The sequence below is a fragment of the Archocentrus centrarchus genome, unplaced genomic scaffold (assembly GCF_007364275.1).
Source record: "Archocentrus centrarchus isolate MPI-CPG fArcCen1 unplaced genomic scaffold, fArcCen1 scaffold_24_ctg1, whole genome shotgun sequence".
Lineage (NCBI taxonomy): Eukaryota > Metazoa > Chordata > Actinopteri > Cichliformes > Cichlidae > Archocentrus > Archocentrus centrarchus.
Window position 1 is genome coordinate 2,370,207 of NW_022060254.1, and position 21,264 is coordinate 2,391,470.

General features: G+C 45.5%; 1 protein-coding gene across 3 annotated transcripts; it reads left to right on the top strand.

Moving 5' to 3' along the window:
• The first annotated feature begins 173 nt into the window (after positions 1 to 173).
• men1 (multiple endocrine neoplasia I) lies at positions 174 to 9,562 on the top strand. 3 transcript variants are annotated; one of them, XM_030723217.1, is made up of 10 exons: positions 174 to 375; positions 1,623 to 2,104; positions 2,205 to 2,413; positions 3,002 to 3,130; positions 3,325 to 3,365; positions 4,526 to 4,613; positions 6,132 to 6,268; positions 7,476 to 7,620; positions 8,051 to 8,224; positions 8,326 to 9,562. In XM_030723217.1, exons 2-10 carry the CDS (start codon positions 1,669 to 1,671, stop codon positions 8,848 to 8,850), a joined length of 1,884 nt encoding a protein of 627 aa, XP_030579077.1. In that variant the 5' UTR covers positions 174 to 375; positions 1,623 to 1,668; the 3' UTR covers positions 8,851 to 9,562. The 3 variants fall into 3 exon arrangements, with proteins under 3 accessions (XP_030579077.1, XP_030579075.1, XP_030579076.1); XM_030723215.1 differs by having other exon boundaries at positions 175 to 363; XM_030723216.1 differs by having other exon boundaries at positions 179 to 322.
• Positions 9,563 to 21,264: the final 11,702 nt, after the last annotated feature.

Genomic DNA, 21,264 nt, shown 5'->3' on the forward strand with positions numbered 1-21,264 from the left:
TATTACCTTTGTTCCAGTTTCAGCCGCTAGATCACATTATGGCATTATGGCGACCCCTTCTGGGGGTTTGTGCGAGTACCATAAAATGAACTGCATTTCCCGGCATGCACAGGAAAACCGCGCGCGCGGGGCCGATGATCTCGCAGCAGAGGGATGGGTCTGCCGGCGTAGATTCGCGCTCAGGAGAAACGCGCGTGCTGCTGTGAGATCTGTGCTGAGGCGCAAACGTTGAGCGGCGGCAACGGAGCAGCAGGCAGACGGAGCTGCGCGGCAAAAGAAGGGGACACAAACAAAAACATGTGGTGCGAGCTGTGAGAAAACGGTATGCAACCTCTTCCACACCGGCCACGCCGCTGACCGAAGGCAAGCTTTTGCGTGAGTGTGTGTCTGCGTGTAGCGGGGTGTGTGTTTCCAGGAGTTCCCAGAGTGGGGACTTTGCTAACCGCAGCTTGTTAGCACGTTAGCCGGATAGCCGCTCATTCAGACGCACTCGGCTTTCGCTCCCGGCGCGGGTCCCTGTCGGGTCGGTTCGGTTCTGCTCGGCGTCCAGCGTGTTTAAACGGAGCAGCAGTCATTCACAGATGAACGCGCAATGAGAGCCGCAGTGAGCAGCTGAGTTAATTTAGTAAAGTTAGCCGGTTAGCCTACGTCACAGACTGTTGTATCATTTTAACCGACTTCACGCTGAATTGGGGTCTGAGGTGAACGAGGCTTCGCTATAGTGGCTCCCGGGGGCGTTTCGGTAGGCTGATCGGTGTCACCATAAGTCCTAATGGTGCTGTTTACATCGCTGCGGTGGATGTACTCAGGTAGCAGTGAGTCTGCCCCGCCCACCGGAGCGCCATCAGCCGGCGTTAGCGGCGCGGATATGTAACCGGCATTACGCCACTGACCCCGGGTCAGGGTTCGGGTTTCTATCTTCATCTGTCCAGCTGCTGCTGACGTCATTAAGCTGTGCTTCTGAGCGCCGCAGGCCGCGCAGGGTTCACTTACGCTCAGATAAAAACATTGGCTGCTGTAAGTCATTTTTTCCCTGCAACGCCTGTCATAAACCTGCCCGCCTTTATTGCAATGTCAATATTTCCACGTGTTATTTATGAAGAGTATCAACTAATCTGCTTTTGTGCTATTAAATCACATGAAATGTTGGAAACTAACCAATGAATAAATGCTTATCATAAGTACTGTGCGCGTGTCTCAGAGGCGGAGCTTATTGATCTGTGCCCGGTGCTCCCTCATTGCCTAAAAACCTTTTTTTTACCGTGAACACAGAGAATCAATGCCTGCTTCCTTGTGTATGAGTGAGCTTATTTAAAATGACAGTAAGCAGCTCTTTTGTGAACTTTCTTATTTAAAGATTTGAGATCATGTAAACAGACTATATAAGGCGGCTCAGTAAGATGTTGCTGGCAGATTCCTGGTAACTCTGCTTCTACAGTTGTGAGCACTCAGCCTTTTTTAATGGTTTCATCTTCAGCAGCTAACCAGAGTTCTTGGAAATGAGCCACTAATGTGGAAGGACAGCGATAGCTTTTTCTGGGCCATCTGTCGAGTTGCAGTATTAGTGTGTGATGTTGAGATGTGGAGATGTACTGACTGTTCTCTGCCATTCCGTCCTGCAGGTGAGGAGACATCCATATACCGAAGTTGTGACTGACAGCAGGCATCATGGGTTTGCACTCCGCCCAGAAGAAGCACTTTCCCCTGCGGGGAATTGATGGAGTCGTTCAGCTGTTTGACGCTGAGCTCCGGAAACCTGAGCCAGACTTGGCTCTTCTCTCACTGGTCCTGGGTTTTGTTGAGCACTTCCTGGCTGTGAACCGGGTCATCCCCATAAATGTCCCAGGGGTCCGGTTTGAGCCGCTGGAGCCGGATTGCCCCACCTCTTGCTTCCCCACAGTGGAGCTGGGCATGATCTCTGCTCTGTATGAGCGCTTCACGGCCCAGATCCGCGGGGCCGTGGACCTGTCCCAGTATCGGAGAACTGCTGCGGGGTCCAGCAGAGAACTGGTGAAGAAGGTGTCAGATGTGATCTGGAACAGTCTCAGTCGCTCTTACTTCAAGGATCGAGCTCACATCCAGTCCCTATTCAGCCTCATCACAGGTACTGCACCTCAGGTTCTATGCTGACATGATGCTTGTTATGCGAGTGCAACATTTATTGAGATTTTGGTTCATCTGATTAATTGTTCAATTTGAACCAGGTACCAAACTGGATAGCTCTGGAGTGGCCTTTGCGGTGGTGGCAGCCTGTCAGGTCTTGGGTCTAAATGATGTTCACCTGGCACTCTCTGAGGACCACGCCTGGGTGATATTCAGTAAAAATGGCGAGGAGACGGCAGAAGTCACCTGGCATGGGAAGGGTAACGAGGACCGGCGAGGACAAACGGTCACAGCGGGAGTCAATGAGAAGGTGAGGCCTGCCTGTGGGTCAGAATGATGTGAGTCAGCTGCTGTGGATGCTGCTGCTCTCAGGATGTGCAGCATAGCATATGAAGGCAGTGCTTCCCGGCTGCACAGAGTGCGTCGCGCTCTGCTGCCACATTGTGGTCGAGCTGCACATCTGATCCATGTGTGGGCTTTTGTCCAGGCCGGTTTCAGTAATAATTCCTTTGAACCACATTTCAAAAGCAATGACATCGCAATCTGACATTTGTATATCATGTATTTATACTGGTGCTATCATGGGGGATATCATATGGCCCTACAATTAGATTTATTGTTTGTATGAGCTTCTTTAAATATACCAGTTTTCTTATTTATGCAGACATAAAATCATGACCCTGATCTAAAGGTTTTTTCCCTCGAGCTTTAAAGAAGTGTCATTATTGTGGAAATCATTTTCACCCTGAAAGCGATGAATAAATGTCAGGTTTGTTACGTTCACATAGATTTAGAAAAGGAAGACGAGCTGTATGTAGTGCTTTAAACCCAGTCTTAGCTCCTGGAATTCAGACGGACACGCTGACGCTTCCTGTGTAATCCTTCGTGTCTCCCTCAGAGCTGGCTGTATCTGAAGGGTTCCTACATGAAGTGTGACAGAAACATGGAGGTGGCCTTCATGGTCTGTGCCATCAACCCGTCGCTGGACCTGCACACTGACAGCTCTGAGCTCCTGCTGCTGCAACAGGTGAGATCTATTGCGTGCTTGTGGCGACTCAGGTGGTAGAGCGGGGCGTACCAATCAGAAAGGTCGGTGGGTCGATCTCGCAGTCGGCCATCATTGAAAGTGTTCTTCATGAAGCATGGCTCGGACTGCTGAAAGACTGAAATTATTTTTCCCTAAATGCTTTTGTGCATCATTTTTTTTATTTGCTTTACCAGAAACTCCTCTGGCTGCTGTATGACCGAGGTGACCTGGACAGGTGAGAGTCTGTGTCTTATAGTTAACACGTGACTGAGAATTCACTGATGCATTTTTCAGATAACGTCACTTCGTTCAAAATAATGGCCTAAGTCATTCTTTTTCAGGAAAGACAAAAAACTGAGCAAAACATTGAAAACTAGATGATGTAGGCAAAAATAAAACTTGCATTAAAAAAATGACTCATTATTTTAAGAAGGTGACGATATGCTCTCCTTCCTGTTAAGCGTCTGAGCGTCATCCTGCTCACTTCCCATAAAAACCACAGTGGCAGTTTTCCAAGGTGGGAGGTGGTAACAGTGACGGCATCACACGGGTCTGAGTGCATTTTCAGAGTCATGTGACTGTGAAAACCCCCTCATCTCATAGTCCACGACTGTTCCTAAAACAGGATTATTCATCATACGGTGACATTTGAAGAGTGAAAATTAGAACCGCTGATGGAGTCATTTTGGTTTCATGGCAACATTGTTTTTATTTACACACATTCTGTTGTATATATTTAAACTTTATGATCTGTAATGAAACAATCTCGATAAAAACTAATAAAACTCTTAACACTTAAATTCTTATTTTCAACAAATCTTTTTCATAATTAGACAAATTAGATGAGAATTATTAAATGAACTTCTTCAGGAAACTTCTTTGCCATTATTGCTGCTGCTGCAGGATGGGGGTCAAACTGACCCCGGTGGCGGTTCTAGTTGAACAAACGAGCTGTCCCAGCATCAGGACATCTTTAATTTCTCCACTTTCTAAAAGACGTGATGCTTTCAGAGTCACTAGAACAGCAACAATAGGAGGGCAAACTTCAGGCACATTGAGCACATTTCTTCACCATCGCAGGGGAAGACAGTTTATGTATGCTGAGGTGAACACTGACACCCCCTGACTCATGGAGCGCCGTGTGTGCTGAGTTTTCTCTCTTTTACTCTGCTGTAGCGTTCACATCTCTTACATATTAAGCTGCATATAAAACACAACATCACAGTGAAGCTTTCACTGTGATGCAGCCTCTCTGTGGCAGGGCAGACGAACAGGAAGCTGTTGATGATTGTAGTCTGAGCTTTGCTGCTTCCACAGTCTTTCTCCTGTATTTGAAAAAGGCTTCGGTTACTCATAGAAGTTCACATCCTGCTGCTGTCTTGTGTTGCACACCAGATATCCCATGGCCATGGGCACGCTGGCAGACCTCGAGGACCAGGAACCAATTCCAGGAAAAGAGAGCCCCCTGAAAATTCACATCAAGGTGAGCCGTTGGACAGGTTCTCCCAGGTCACAGAGCAGTAAGCAGTAGGCCTGTTTCATTCGGTTCATATTGCATACAGAAGCCACGGTTCGATTGTAAATATGAAAGAATTATTTCTGGATCTGAACAACAAAAACCTTTCAATGGACGTAAAAGCCACATTTGACTTGAAAATTATGAAATGCCTTTGAGCTCACACACGATACTGCCAAAAGTATTCAGTCACCATCCAAATCACTGAGTTCAGGTGTTCCAGTCTCTTCCACAGCCACAGGTGTATAAACCAAACACCTAGGCGTGCAGACTGCTTTTACAAACATCAGTGAAAGAATGGGTCGCTCTCAGGAGCTCAGAGAATTCCAGCGTGGTACCGTGATAGGATGCTAACCTGTGCAACAAGTCCTCACTACTAAATATTCCACAGTCAGCTGTTAGCAGGATTATAACAAAGTGGAAGTGATGACAGCTGCTCAGCCATGAAGTGGTAGGTCACGTAAAGTCAGTGGATGCTGAGGGTCAGAGGGTGCAGAGGTCACCAACTTTCTGTAGAGCCAGTCACTACAGACCTCCAAACTTTGGAGTCATGTTCCTGTTCCAACATGACTGCACACCAGTGCACAAAGCAGCTCCATAAAGGATGAGGGAGTTTGGTGTGGAAGAACTTGACTGGCCTGCACAGAGTCCTGACCTCAACCTGACAGAACACCTTTGGGATGAATTAGAGCAGAGACTGTGAGCCAGGTCTTGTCATCCAACATCAGTGTCTGACCTCACAGATGTGCTTCTGGAAGAATGATCAAAAATTCCCATAAACACTCCTAAACCTGTGGAAAGCTTTCCCAGAAGAGTTGAAGCTGTTATAGCTGCAAAGGGTGGGCCAACATCAAACTAAACCCTGTGGATTAAGAGTGGATGTTACTCAGGTTCACATGAGTGTGAAGGCAGATGAGTGAATACTTCTGGCAGTATAGTGTGTGTACGTATTGTGTATTGTAATGTTATAGCCCACTCTAGTGGGCAGACTGTGCAAAAAAAGAGACGCTGGTATTAACGGCTCACATTCCTCTCGGTTCTTCTTTCTAAGGATTTAAAGCACTAAAACCTGGTGGTTGGTCCCACCATCATAAACTCTGATAAACATCAGTCAGATGAATGTACATGAAGTTAGACTCCGCCCATATTAGCAGTATTATTATCATTATTAGCTGAAGCTCTGTGTGCAGATGTAGCTGTCTGTCCACACATGAACTCCTGACAGTGTCTTGTACCTGCTGCAGAGATGCTGTCAGAATACTGAAGTATTTATTTGGTCTAAGTGAAGGATGGTGCTGAAAGCATGAAAGCTGAGCATGCAGGAAGTTGCTCGCATACTCATCATCTTACTCAGACCAAATGATTCCCTCCACCTCGACCTCTTCCTGCAGCAGCACCTTTCTTGGCCATACTGACCAATACCTACAGCATCCACTTCACTCTTTGTTTCTAACTTCCTGTGTCTGTGATCTCTGTCTCTCCCAGGCTGTCAGTTCTGCTCAGAGGCACTACAACAACGAGCACATCTACCCCTACATGTACCTGGCTGGTTTCCACTACAGACACAGGAATGTGCGGGACGCCCTGAGGGCCTGGGCCGAGGCAGCTCAGGTCATGCAGGAGTGAGTTGATGCTTTACAGATTCCTGATCCAGGAAGTGCCCAGCAGCTCTGCATCCTCACATAAAATGTTTGGCAACCTCAGCGGGATGAGCGCAGACTGAGTTAAAGGGAAATGGGATAAAGTGGAGAGTAGAATAAACAGAAATGGTACTGCTCTCACTGTGTCACTGTTACCTGGTTTTATACATAAGGCCTGGTCACCGTTTCTTTTTTTTAGTTTGTCTCCGCCTCTTTCACCTTGTTTTGGATGAGAGTGCTCATCAGTGTGAACATTTTGGTTTCACTAACAGACGTGACCTCTAGAAGCTTTCCTCACTTCATTTCTTCATGTGACAAAGTGACCTGATGAAATGGGTTACAGCCTTTCTATTAGCACCCTGCAGATCTCCAGGTTCCTCCAGTGGAGCGTGCTCTTAGCAGCAGCAGCAGCAGCTCTGAGGTGTCCTCATGTTTCTGAACCATCTGAGCTTCTTGCTGTTTTCCTCTGATGGCAGCTTCACTGATGAGGTTAGATTGATATGTGAGCAGAACATTATGAGATGCACTGTAAACATTAGAGGAAGGTCATGACCTCACAGCAGGACCTCAACTGGCTTCAGTTGCTATTTCAGCAGGTGAACACAAGGTGGCACTAAACCCATTTGTAGAATAGGTGTCAGATTTAATAAAAGGTGTATTGGAGTGGAGTGGAGTGGAGTGGAGTGGCAGCTGCTTGTTGGTGTTGCTGTGATGCTCTCTCTCTCACTCGGGTTTGTCGGTTCCTCGTTAAAAACTCACCCACCATAAAGGACCCGGTCACAGTTAGCCTGAGCAGGTGTGGCTCTCGATCCAGGAAGTATCCAGCTCTGCGTCCTCGCGCTCTCCCGCTAAACACACTGTTGATGATCTGCAGCTATAAATACATGCTCTGACTCACAGCGCACATTCCCTCTCCATCCATCAGCTTCCGTTTCCTGCTCTCCATTGTTCTTCAGTTCCAGCCCGCCCTCTGCTGCCTCACTCTTGGCAGCAGGGCTCCCTTGTTGTTATGTCTGGGCAGTAACATGTTGCAGGCTCCAGCTTTTCCTCTCATCACTCACTGTGCTTTTTTTTTTTTTTTTTTTAATCCAAACTTCATGCTGTGATTTCTTTTATACACAGTGACAAACACATCAGGCCTTCTCGCTCATGTATGCGTCTATATTAAAACTCCTTCTCTCTCCTGCAGCTATAACTATTTCCGTGAGGATGAGGAAATCTACAAGGAGTTCTTTGACATTGCAAATGATGTTATCCCCACCCTGCTGAAGGAGACGACCACTGCTGCAGAGAGCCCTGGGGAGGGAGGAGAAGGAGCAGAAGGAGGTGACAAGGTAAATGTTTCTACTCAGAGGAGGGCTCCCCCCTCCCTGTGTATGTGTCGTTCTCCACAGACACAGGGTGGAGGTGGTGAACAGCACCCTCAGCTGTTCTGGTGTTAAAGCCCTAATCAGAGTGGGTCTTTGAGTTTTAGCTCCCCCTGACGGGGGGGTGAGTCTTTCCTCCAACTTGAACACCCACCCCCACCCAAAACCCTTTATCAGATGACTTCCATGTTCAGCTTTACTCTAATAAAGAGGATGTGGAAGATGTGCTAATCAGACAGAACCACATTAACAGCAACACCAACAGTTACACTTGCAGCTGCATTAGTGAATCTAGATGTTCAGATCAGCAGGTGGACAATGAGCAACACGGCAGTAAATTTAGCTGTGGATGTCTGAAGCTTGTTTTGAGCAGCCTTGCACTCCTGTCCTCCCTCAGGATCATCCTAAGCAGGCAGCGGCCTTCTCAGCGCTCCAGGACCCCGAGTGCTTCGCCCATCTGCTGCGTTTCTATGACGGCATCTGCAAGTGGGAGGAGGGCAGTCCCACGCCGGTTCTTCACGTGGGCTGGGCCACATTCCTCGTCCAGTCTCTGAGTCGCTTTGATGCTCAGGTAAGTAACCCCTTTATAGTTCAGAGTGTCTGCAGCAGTGCCCCGTGTCCTCCTGAGAGGCGCAAACATGTTACAGCAGATTTGTTGGTCTGATTCCAAAGGTGCGTCAGAAAGTGACAATCATCACCAAAGAGCCAGAGTCCCAGGACGATGACGACCAGTCGAGCGAGGACTTCCGGGAGGGGCGCAGGCGCGGTCCCAGGAGGGAGTCCAAGCTGGAGGATCAGAGCTCTCCTCCCTCTGCTGCTCCCACCTCCCCGTGCTCCCAGCCAGCTGCCGCAGCAGCTCAGCCCAAGAAGGTGGGAGAAGGAGGGGCTCGCCGCCGCTCCTCCCAGGGCCTACGTGCCGGAGACATTGAAGGAAAACCCAAGTCCCCCACCCCAGACTCTGTATCTTCACCCTTGTCCCAGGAGCAGGCGTCCCCCTCCCCGGCTGCCACCGTAATCACCTTTCAGAGTGAGAAGATGAAGGGGATGAAGGAGCTACTGTGTGCTGCCAAGGTGAACTCCAGTGCCATCAAGCTGCAGCTCACCGCGCAGTCGCAGGTCCAGATGAAGAGGCAGAAGAGCAGTCCAGCCGGGGATTACTCCATGTCATTCATGAAGCGCCAGCGCAAGTCACTGTAGACGTGTTGATTGTTGCAGGGAGAGGCTGTGGGACATACTGTGAACAGAGACGGGGACACTCGGTGAACCTCGCTCCTGCCCGTCAAACTTTTTTTTTTTTACCAGTGTTTTCACCCAGAGGGCATCTCAGTCTATGTCCTCAGAGTTCCAAGCAATATATCTGACTTGCACAGATGATCTTGAGTTAAGCATCGCTTATCAGGTTGGAACACTTAGTCTTTATTTAAGAAATGATTTTGGGAGATGTGCCTGGTTTGATCATCAATTTGTGTTTTAATTGGCAGCCAGTCAGACACTGTCTGTTAGCTACTCACTGATTTCTGTACAGATGTTTGAAGCCAAAGTGATGAGGACCAGAACATCATTTTTAGATGTGTAAATACCAACATGCACTAACCTGTTCATGACTGAAGCCTCGGAAGTGATTAAATTTAGGATAGTTACTGTGTAACATTGTCCACTCTGCTCTATTGACAGCTTGTTTCTTATTAGCTCTGTGTTGCCTTACTTTGCCTTTGTTCTCTTCTGAGTAGGTGGCCTTTAGTTTTGAGAATAGCTGAGTTAGACTGATTTCTAACAGTTAGGAGAGCAGGAAGACCATGCACTGTTGAGACAGACCACATTAGGTGGCACTGCTACATCCACTTTGCTTGACTTGTGGTTTGTGTTCTTGTTTTTCTATCTGCAGTAATAAAGCCCTGATTAAAAACAGGATGTGTGTGTGTGTGTGTGTGTATAAGGTACATGAAGGCAAAGGTTCACAGGCCGCAGGAGGCTGTTCACTCGGGAAATCACAGGCAGTTTCAAACAGGCTGTCTGATCTTGTGTGCGAGACTCTGGAACATGATGCAGGACTTCAGTCAAAGTCAGACATGTGTCTGGGAGACCCAGCAGAGGGACGAGCATATCCAAACAAACTGATTTAAACAAAACCAGGAACCCAAGGACTCGCTGCTATGGTGAACTGGAATTTCTGAAAACTGTATTTTATAATTCCCGGAGCTGCGCGTGCACCTTAGAATTAAAAAAATAAATAAAAAAATTATGTATGTTTGAAAATTTCCTGAAAACCTCCCACTCTCACCTTTCAGGAACAGATTACATATAATTCTGTTCTTCAACATAATTCCGTTTATCCAGACTGGGGAAAAGCGGCGCTTCCATACTGGCAGCTTTAGGAAAACCACACATGCATTAAGCTGGGCTCAGTTTTCCAGCTGAGTTATAAAGTTGGGAAGAAAGAAGAAGCCGCTTTTATAATGTGAATGCTCCGCAGTGCTGGCCGTGTCAGTGTTGTGTTAGAATCGACAGTATTTTGTGTTGAGCTACAGTTTGATATTTTAGTCCAAATTATGACGCGCTGAGCCAGAATTATTAATGCCACTCGGCCGAAACGACATTCCCATCAGTGTCAGCAGATCAATCAGGTTTTTCCACATTTAATGAGACCTCTGCGTGCGCGCGCGGGCACGGGAGCGCGCAGAGGTGGAGAGTTTACAGTGCGCTCACGCGCGCCCGTCGGGACCGCCTGTACAGACGCTCGCAGTGTGTCTGTGAGCCTCACTGATCCAGCGATCACCGGGTTAGTTAGCTCCCCTGAAGCGCGCACAGTCCGCCCGCGGCTGCCGCTGTTTCTGCGCCCACAGCAGCAGCTGGTATGTGCGAGTAGGAAGCCCGCCAGTCTCCCCCAGAGGTGTCCTGCAAGCATGGACCGGATAGGAGTGTCGTTTCCTGGACCCTCTGGATGACTACGAGTTAATTCACAGGATGGGTGCGGCACCTACGGAGATGTGTTCAAGGTGAGTGAGAGCATCTCCGCGAGTTTATAGCCGCGCGCTGGCGGAACGAAGCCTCCATCGGGACGCGCCAGTGCTGGGCATGTCACTTCCTGCCATCAAGGTTGAAACTTGTCTTTTTGGAGAAGTACAGGGCTTCATGTGAGGCGGCAGCGAGTGCCCGAGCCCGAGCATGTTCTTCACCAACACGCGTCAGTCAGGTGTGTTTTCTGTGAGTCGGGTTCTTGCATGATGTGCTCACAGTTCACTGCAGTGCGAGCTGTTGCTTCGGCTCGGGTTCATAATCCTTCATGTCTAAAAAAGCTGCATCACATCAGGAGCGCTGCTGTCAGACTTGCATTTAAGCCTTCATGTGTGAGGATGGATCTGCGTGCGGCAGGGTTTTAAAGTTAGTCGGCTCATCTAACCTACACATTGAGCAGGGTTTGGTGTCTCTCTCAGCACTCTGTGATTTGAGCATCAGGATGCAAACATCCTGTGCAGTTAACACACCCCGGTGTATCCTGCACAAGCTTTGCAGACATGTGTGTTGTATACCCCACGCAGCATGGCCAGTAACACAAACTGAGCTTGTCACCCTCGTGTTGCAGCCTGTTGCCTTTTATGGAAACATTGTATTGTAGAAAATGCAGGCACAGTACGGACTGAGTCTGGTGATGTGCGACATGATCCCATAAAGACTAAAACGTGTCTTTCTTTGGGCCAAACCTCCTTCAGTATCACATTCATATTTGTAATCACGTCAATGGCTGAAAATGCAGTTGTCAGTTTCAGTAGTGTGTCATGTAAGAGTGTAACACCACTTTCTATGTTAAACCGTTAAAAAAATAAGCAGTAATTAAAAACTTTAATTATGTGACTGTCACAAAACAGCTTCAGTTTAAGGAAGTATCCTGGTTTGGGTTCAAATTAGAGCTGCTCTGGATTTTATAAATATGTATATAATTCATATACAGTACCAGCTAACATTTCTTTATAATTTATGCATTTGTATGTGCAGGATTACTTTAATAAGGAAAATGATTTAGTTTTTATTAACTTTCCAGCATTAAATTTCACAAACTAGTGAGGAAGTTAGTGCATATGGCTCTCTACAGCCTCCTGCTCAGGCCTGATGCTGCTCTGCTACATGTGCTGCAGACAGTACTGTTTAAAAAAGAGAACTGGGACACCCCCCCCTGACGGGGCCTCTGAAGTGATGCTGGTCACGAGCAGGTGATCCTGCTCCTGCTCCTGCTGCCGGGAGCTGCGCTTCCTCAAGCAGCAAGCAGGCTGCAGGGACGAGAGCAGCCCGGCGAGCTGATGGTGGCCGCAGGGTTACAGTGGGGAGGAGCTGGCTGGTGAGTGGGAGGCTGAGGAGAGGCTTAGGAAAGTCGTCCTCGTCTCAGGTGAAGTTAGAACAGCGGGCGGCTGCGATGGTTTTAGTGTGAGGCTGCGGCTGTAGTGATGTGGAGGTTTGGAGGGAGGCAGCAGACTTGGTATCCAGAGAGAGAGCAGGTTATTTTGAATTAGAGCTTAAAGCTCTTTTTTAATATTCCTTGTATGGAAGTATAGATTGAGGCAGGTTCAGTGGACATTATTCTGAGCTCAGTGATGATCTGAGGCCTGCTGCCTCAGTCACGCCGGAGGGAAACAGTCTGGAACGTTCTACCAGATCTCAGAGGAAACACCTGGGAACAACAAGGGAAGCAAAACTAAAGGAACACTAACTCCCAAAATAAAACCGGAGAAGTGAGATAACTGAGTGGGGAAAAACACAGACACACAACTTAATAAAGGAGGAAGGAGCACTGACGGAGAGGAGGAGGAGTTTCTTCCTGTTAAAAGGGAGTTTTTCCTTCCCACTGTCTCTGAGTGCTTGCTCACAGGGAGTCATTTTGGCTGTTGGGTTCTCTCTGTATTATTGTAGGGTTTTACAATAAAGCACTTTGAAGCGACTGTTTGTTGTGATTGGTGCTAAATAAGTAAAACTGAATTGAACTTGGTGGAGAACCAAACTCACAAGTAATCAGAAACTAAATGCACCAAAAAAAAATACACAAAGAAACATCACGCAACCAGGAATCAAATAAATTATTGAAATAAACAAACTTTTAGTCCTGGGAACACGACCGACCAGACCAAGACAGCAAGAGGAAATGTTGTTGAGCATGACCTCAATCCACATGTCTCTAACTGCCTGTACAGCAGTCTTTCCCACCACACTTGAAATAAGGCAACGGAAGTTGTGTGTTTTTAGTTTTCAGTGGTTTGCACATGGCAGGCCTGACACTGTGCGCTCAGTGTTGAGTGGGCGCAGCAGCAGTGTTTTCTCCTGCCTCACCTGTGAGAGTGGAAGTGAAACCGCTGGCTCAAACAGTCACTGCTACGTTGTCTTCAGGCATAGCAGGGGGGTACTCAGGAGGCCACCTTTCTGTCTGCCATTTATTTTGGAGGATCGTGTTTAACTTTAAAGAGAAAGGATTCAAAATGGAGATGTTAAGAAAAAGTTCATCAATTATCTCCTTAATGGGAATGCGTGCAGGAATCGCCCGACTTACTGCAAATGTCTACGTTTACAGTAGAATCAGCGTCTCAGATGTCTCTGCCCGTCACAAAGGATGACTCAATACTAAATATTCAATATTATTGTTTGCTGGAAACTTCCACCCCCAACATAAAAGAAAGATCTTGTGTGTGTGTCTCTTTATTAGGCTACGGCGTGGGTGCTGATTAGGGCTGTGCTATTATCATGCTGCCCATGTTAATACTGCTATAAATGTTTATTGATAAAGTGTTATCTTGCAATATTAGAGACATAAGGATGCGTTTATGTTCCCAAGTGCGCACGACAATGAGGCCAGACATGTCTGAGAGCAAGAGCAGGGTGCCAGACAGCTTAGTCCTTAAACATGAGCGCCTTCCACGACCTCCAACACAAACACTTTACAAAATATCCAAGCAAACTGCTCCTCTGAAGGTGGAGACAGCAGACCTGTTTCAGCACCAAAAATAAAAATACTCTGACTCCTGAGGGGTTACAGGGTTGAGTTGCTTCTTTGCTAAATGAAAGCGTTAAGCAGTTATTTTATACTTAAAAAAATGTAATGCTGCTGGCATTTTGTTGCAATAGAGTCACACTTTGAATCAGAGAGAGTGTCATCAGTGAGCTGCTCTCACTGGAAAAGAAAGATGGGAAATAAACTTTTTGTTTGCAGTAATAAAGGCTGCTGTAAGCTGCACTCACCGATAAGCCGTTCCCCCGTTGTTTATATATATATATATTATATATATATATATTATATATATATATATATATATATATATATATAATATATAATGTATAATATAATGTATATTTTTTTTTTGATGGTTTATACTTATTATTAGTGAAACTGTCCTTGAAACACTGTGATATAATTTTGAGGCTGCACCTCCAAACTCCAGTGTGATATGCAGCATGTCTAAGGTTTTCATTTATATGTGTTATAAGACACAGTTTACATAATCACCATGTTGTGGATCCATATAAAAGCAGTCTGTAACACATAACTTTTTTGCTGGGAGTAAATATTGTATATATTACTTTTGAAAAATTAACAGGGAGTGTGAAATCAGTTTTTTTCGATCGATCACAGAGCACTGCTAGTATACCACACATGACTCCAGCCAAGCTTCCAGTTACCTGCTTTAAGGAGCGTGTTTGTTGCCTTAGGTCTCAGAGGAGCCTCAGTATCCAGGGCTGCAGTGAGGATGTAAAACTGTTTAACGAGATAATTGACCTCTGTGGGAGTAAAGGGTTAGGCTGGTACATGGCACCGAAGAAGATGACAGCAGAGGAATTACTTCCTTAAACTTAGCTGCAGTACTTTCACATCGCTGCAGGAGTCAGAGGGACCAACTGGAATCTAAAACGCCTGTGGAGAAAGCTCAAACCAACGTGGTGAAAATGTGGCCCTTTTCTTCATTTCATGTATTGATGTGAGGGATGTTCCAGGGTCTTCGCATCGGTCTGATGCTGGATGCAATTTCTGCTCCCACTCATTCACTGTTCTTTTAATGCAGCAGTACAAACAGAAGAGGAGGAGATCACGGTGCCAAACTGTAGGTCTTAAACCAGAAGAAGTACATTCTGTGCCATATTTGTGAGACTGTAACATCTGACATTTCGCAGCCCGTGTGACCGCTGCACTGGAGTAACAGTAAGAGACAATAGGCCATTTTCTCCTCCCACAACTGCTGTTGGTGGGACTGACGGAGCTGCGAGTCAAGGGTGAGGCCGCTGGACATGTGACTGTGTGGGCTTCCAATTTACTGTCGCTACATTACTGTTACTCAGAGGAACTCCACGTCACTGCGCGCCTCTCGCTGAGCACAGCCAGGCCACATGGAGCGTGCCTCCGACTTTATAACACAATCTCCACACATTATAAATGTTTGTCTGAACTGTCGCCGTGATTCTGTGAAGTGATTTGTCATAAAAAGGTGAAGCCTTCAATGGCAGCACCCCAGATCACTTTTTTGCTGTGCTTTTTGAATAAAGTACTAAAGTGGTTGCCTTACACTTTTACAATCAGCCGTTACAGCATCGCAGATTTGAACTGAACATATAACTGATGAGACTGCTCTCTGATTTATGGCTCATTAGCTGCCAGTTATGATTTTATCCCAGTGAACTAGCGTGCAGTCGTACGTGCCTCTCTTTAATGGTGTACACAGCAAACACAGGGTTCAAGTTAACTGGCCATCACTCTGTTAGACACCACAGAACCAGATCAGTATTTGTGGGTTTTCACTGCTGCTTTTTCTCCTCCTGCCTGATAGAAAGCAGGAGGATCTGGTCGTCATACAGGCCGTCTGTCTGTGAGCTTTGACCTTTCCAGTCTGCAGACTCCAAAACCACCCGGAGCCATGAAATCTGACCTATGTGTGCTTTACTCTTCAAAGATGTTCACCATGATATTCATATTTCTGGAGGTCTCTGGAGGCCCTTTGTACTCTTTGACTGGATTTATCTGAAGTGGAGAGTAAACAATATGAAGGAGTTCAGGCTGCTAATGCTATGATAATATATGCTAATGATATGCAGCCTCTTTCTTAGGCCTGAGTGGCTTAGCCTAATCATGTTATCACATTCTGCTGTGTGACTGGCTATACCTACTTATCATTATTGACTGAAATGGAGAAAGTGGGGGGTTCCCATATCTATCAGCTGACCTCTGTCACTGAGCAGCTGGCAGTGGCTGATAGTGAGAAACTTCCAGTCAGTTTACAGAAACATCAGTTCTAGGCTGCAGCCTTATTGATTAGCCTGTGATGCTGACTCCTGATTGGCTGAGCATTGTCTATCATGTTGTTCCGGGATGACTCATGGCCATAAATCGTACAGACTGTGACTCATCATTGAGCAATATTAAAGCCATACCTACTGCTCAGCAATATTTGCTCAAATGTAAACAACATGGTTGCCGTATGTTTATAGTGATGTTTTTTTATATTATATATATTATATATATATATATATATATATTATCTATATATATATATATATCTATCTATATCTATCTATATCTATATATATATTATCTATCTATATAATCTTATATATATCTCCTTCTCCTCTCTCTATTCTCTCTATCTCTCTCTCTCTCTCTTCTCTCTCTCTCTCTCATCCGCCGCTTCTGTTGTCCGGGTGCATTATGTAGTAATCTCTGAGTATACTATGATGCATTATATCTGGCTTTTTGTTATTGATTATATAAACAGACAGACATTATGTATGTATACATCGGTGTACAACAGTGCAGTACTTTCTCTTATTGTTAAGATGTGGTTACTATTTATAGAAATGTTAAAGATAATCACAGATGTCAGTCTCTTACAGCATGCTTAAAATGGTTTTGATTTAATGAGCTTTGTTAATATTGAAAACATGTTTTTCCCTATTCTGTATTTATCTTTACTAACCCAGGGGTGACTGAAAGTATTTGGACCAAATGGTTTCAGAAGGTAATCAGATCTGCTGCACGGTTTCTGTTATGAAATGGGGCTGTAATATTATTCTGACTAGTTTATGTTTTCCTTAATGGTGGGAGGATATGGGATCGCTGATGGGTCCTGTTCCAGTTTCCGATGGTTCTCTGTGTTAGACCAGGGCCAGAAATGGCAAAATGCAAAGCTGAAATAGCACGTGTGAATCTGAAAAGTGCACAAAGTGAGTTTCAGAGCTCTTTGCAACCTTTTTATGCTCCACTTTAAATGTGGTAGAGCGTGATCCTAAAAATCTCACTTTAATAAATTCAGCTTAACAAGCATAAAACTGCATCTCAGCTGGTTTCTTCCCTCAAAGGTTCCCAGTTTCTTTGTTTCATGTGAAACCTCATGTTTGTGTGAGAGGCCACGCACGCTCCACTTTAATATGTGCATTCAGTGGGAGATGACAGGCGGTCATTATGAAGACAGAGTTTGGCCAAACACTGCATCACCAGAGGTCACGTGGGTGCCCGATCAAAGTGCAGCGAAGCTTCCTCTTCCCCCACCATCTGCATGTAACTCAGACTGGGTGTGATTTCAGGCTTGGCTGGGTAAAAAGCCTGCCAGAGACGTTACTATCAGTGCAGTCACAGGAAGCCCTGCGGTGGAACAGGAAAGAAAACAGGAAGTGAATAGAGGCAAGCGACAGGTTGTGTTGAGCTGGCGTGCTTATCCCATTTGTCGCTGCCTCGTTTGTTGTGGATGGCCAAAATGAAAAATGGGCCCATGTGACGTAAGTGCAGTGAGGATGGTGATGACTGATGTTCTCAGGAAGAATTGAGGAAGCTAAAAATACAGCACGAATGTCGTAGAACAGCACTTACAGTACTCTAATGTACTGTTGGGTAAAAGGTCCTCACTAATCACTGCAGGTGAAAGGCATTCACTGTGACAGAGAGCAAAGCAGAACAACTACACACAGAGCCAAACATCTTCATGACTCTGACTGCTCTGGACCAATCAGAGCCGACCTTGATAACTCTGTCTGATGTCTTTACATGACAAACTTTCATGAGCTTGATGACCCTTTCCACCTTTTAAATATATGCGGTAATATATAGCATACACTACAGCCATAGAATTGGTCTATTAAGTAAGCAGCGCCACTATCGATCAACCTGATGGGCTCGCCTCGGCCCTGCTGGGGAGTGCTAGCTGTCTGTGGTAATGATGTTTGTCCAGCTTGTGGAATCGATACAAGGTTAAAGTAAAAGCAACACAGCAGTATAAACTAATTAGAAGCCATTCAACCTCAAAATGGCAAATTTAGTTGCTGGATATTTGCCCAGGATCTTTCCCGATGGAGCGGTCAGTTGGCAGCGCTCCAACCCGGAGTCTTGGGTCCAGATTTTCTAAGCAGGGCACATTAGTGTGTGTTCCCAGTTTTCCACTAGTTCTGGGTCAGTGTCACTGCTGGTAGCATGAGGTGATGCCTGGACCCCACAGAGGTCCATTTACCATTTACTGTCAGACCCTACACTAGTGCAATGGGTCCTGGGTTCCTCCTGGTGCACGACAGTGCCCGACCTTCCTGGAGGATGAAGGGATTAATACCACTGACTGGCTCCCACACTCTCCTGACCTAAATCCAGAAGAACACCTCTGGGACATTATGTATAACACCACCAGGTTGCACCTCAGACTGTTAGGAGCCCCGATGTTGTCAGGCATGCATACAAGCATGTGGGGGGCCATACAGACTGCTGAGTACCATTTTGAGTTGCTGCAGTGATTTTTTAGCAAGCTGCACTAACCTGCTGCATCATTTCCCCTTTGATTTTTGGGGTGTCTTTGAATTCAGCCGTCTGTGGGTTGCTAATTTTCATCTCCATCAAATATTGTGGCATTTTTTAAATTCCTAACACATTACACAGTCCACATCAGTATAGATATCAGCACGATTTTTTCCCATTGAGAGCTGATGTGTTTTCATAGTGTTCCTTTAATTTTTTTTGAGCAGTGTCCCTTTAGAGGTGGGAATCACCAGCATCCCTATCATACATTATTATCACATTACAGTATTATTGCAATGTTTCTGATCATCATGGACTCTTTAAACTTTAACATTTATCACATCGGGCCCTGCTCATACTGCAGGACATACTTTGGACTTTCAGTGACTGTAAGCCCGTCTGTTTTAATGTTTCTATTAGTTCAGCCTTTGTCTCATGTTTGTAGGGGACACTTTATTGATGCCTCTGTTATCTCTCTTTCATTTTTCAGCCTTTTCTGATGATAATGTTGAGCTCCTCGTTAACTCTTTTAATGAACACTGCTTTGCCACTGCGGATCAGGTTGCTCCTTACAAGATTAGTAATCGCTCTGTTGTTTACCTGACTCGACTGTAGAAGGCTGCGGGGTTGATTGTCCATAAAGGATATTCTAAAGGACTTCTCCATTCTTACAGTGAGGCAGTGAAAGAGGCCAGATCCTCTTATTTTAAGTCTAATAAACCGTAATAAACATAATCCCAAGATTTTTGACTGTATTAACAGCAATGTTTCTCCCCCACCTCTGATGATGACTGCAGTTTGTTTCTCAGTCATTGTGTAAATAAGTTGATGGACCAAATTCTCCAAGGTTCCTCCCTGTGTGAAGATGGACTTCAGAGTCATTTATCTCATTCTCTCAATTACACTAAATGGCTTAGTTAGTATAATGGCTAAGATGAAACCCTCCTCATCCTCGTTAGAGATCGTGCTTCCTTCTGTCCTGTTTGGATTTCTCACAAACATTGGTCCTTCATTGCTGTCTATTATTAACAGCTCACTGAGGCGGGGTTGTGTTCCTTCCTGCTTTAAAGCATGCTGAGGTAATTCCATTACATGAAAAACAATGATCTTGATGCCCACTCAGCAATTACTAGCCTATTTCAGAATGGCTTAATTTGTTTAGAAAAAGTTGTTGCACATTTCTGACACTTTTTAATCTGGTTTTCAAAAACATCACTCCACTGAAACTGCTCATGTAAGGTCTACAATGATCTTCTAATGGCATCTGATGCAGTTCTGTACTCACATTGCGTGACCTCAGCGCTGCCTTTGATACTGCTGACCATAAAATCTTACTTAACAGGCTCGAGGTTTTGGCTGGTATCTTTGGCTCAGCACTAGACTGGTTTTCTCTCCATTTGTCTCCAAGGACTTTCTGTTAGGACGAGCAAGTTCTCCTCTTATACTGTTTTTCTAGCCTGTGGGGTTCCACAAGGTTCTATCCTGGGTCCAGTATTATTTTCCTTTTACATCCTTCCTTTAGTCTGCATTAGTCGATCTTTTTCGGCATTTCTTATCATTTTTATGCCAGTGACTCTCAGCTGTACATGTCTGTAAAGCCTCACCAGCTGGATACGGTGTCCACCCTATCCCTGGATTAGTGACTGGCTCTCCAATAACTGCCTTGTTCTAAACTCCAACAAAACAGCGGCCATGGTTATAGCTCCTCCTGAAATACATTCAAGAATCAGTCAACTGGCTACTTGCTTTTGCTCATCTGTGGAGACCAGTGTTGGTAATTTTCATGTAATATTTGATTCTTCTCTGGGAATTGATTCGCATATAAAATCTCTTTCATGTTCCTGTTTCTTTCATTTAAGGGACATTTCTAAATTGAAAGCTGTAGTCTCCACCTCTGAGCCTTAAATGTGGTTTTTTTGGCCTCGTTACTGGGTTAAATAAATCATCTCTTTCAAACCTCCACGTGGTACAAAGTGCTGCAGCCATAGTCCTAACTCATTCTAGTAAGCGAGCTCACATTACGCCTATTTTATTCTCTTTACGCTGGCTCCCAGTTGATTTTAGAATTCGCTTTAAAATCTTAATCTTAATTGTATTTTAATTGTCGTACAGCACTTTATGACTTTTATGTCTGTGAAAAGCACTGTATAAAGCATTAGGCGAATAAGCAGCTCTACCTCCTGAGCCACAGCCACCCCAGCCATTTATTGTGATAGACTGTGAATTATCAATTTTCTTAAACTCCCAGTGACCTCCCAAAGGTAAAGTCTGTCTGTCTGTTCGTCTCACTGAAGTCATTTTCATTGACTGTGAAGCACACAGACTGACCAACATTTGCACTGAACTGTTTCTATCACAGTCCAACTTAACTGAACACAAACGTGTGGATTACTTCAATATTACAGGGCATGAGACGCAGTCATCAGTCATCTGAGATAATGAGCTCATACAGTCACATATAAAACCGCAGCCCGTGATGGTAATGCAGCCCTTTCTGATGTACTCAGACTTTCCTCAGCTTTAGGCTTCTCTTCCCTGTAGAGCCTGGGGGAGGCTGTGACCATAAATAAAGGTCAGAACGGGTCACATACCTGGTTGCAGCGTGTGCAGCATATTACAGAAGCCCTTATTCTCCACAATATTGTGTGGATGCAGGTCTTTGCACATAAAGTAGGCCCTGGATTGTGTCATTTTCTGCCTGAGGAACTCTTGTAACAGCTCATCCCGGGGGGCAGTCGTCCTGATGTGTTCGCTGATGCTCCGTGTTCCCTAATCCTCAGCCTCCATCTTTCTGTTGCTTGTACAGCCTCGGTGCCAGACTGCGGGTGGATTGTGAGGAGTTTTTGTGTCGTGGTATCAGTGGCATCTATGTC

Coding starts and splice junctions, on each gene's coding strand:
- men1 (XM_030723217.1), top strand. CDS start 1,669: ATGGGTTTGCACTCCGCCCAGAAGAAGCACTTTCCCCTGCGGGGAATT. Junction 2,414..3,001: donor CAGCGGGAGTCAATGAGAAG/GTGAGGCCTGCC, acceptor TGTCTCCCTCAG/AGCTGGCTGTATCTGAAGGG. Junction 3,366..4,525: donor GACCGAGGTGACCTGGACAG/GTGAGAGTCTGT, acceptor GTTGCACACCAG/ATATCCCATGGCCATGGGCA.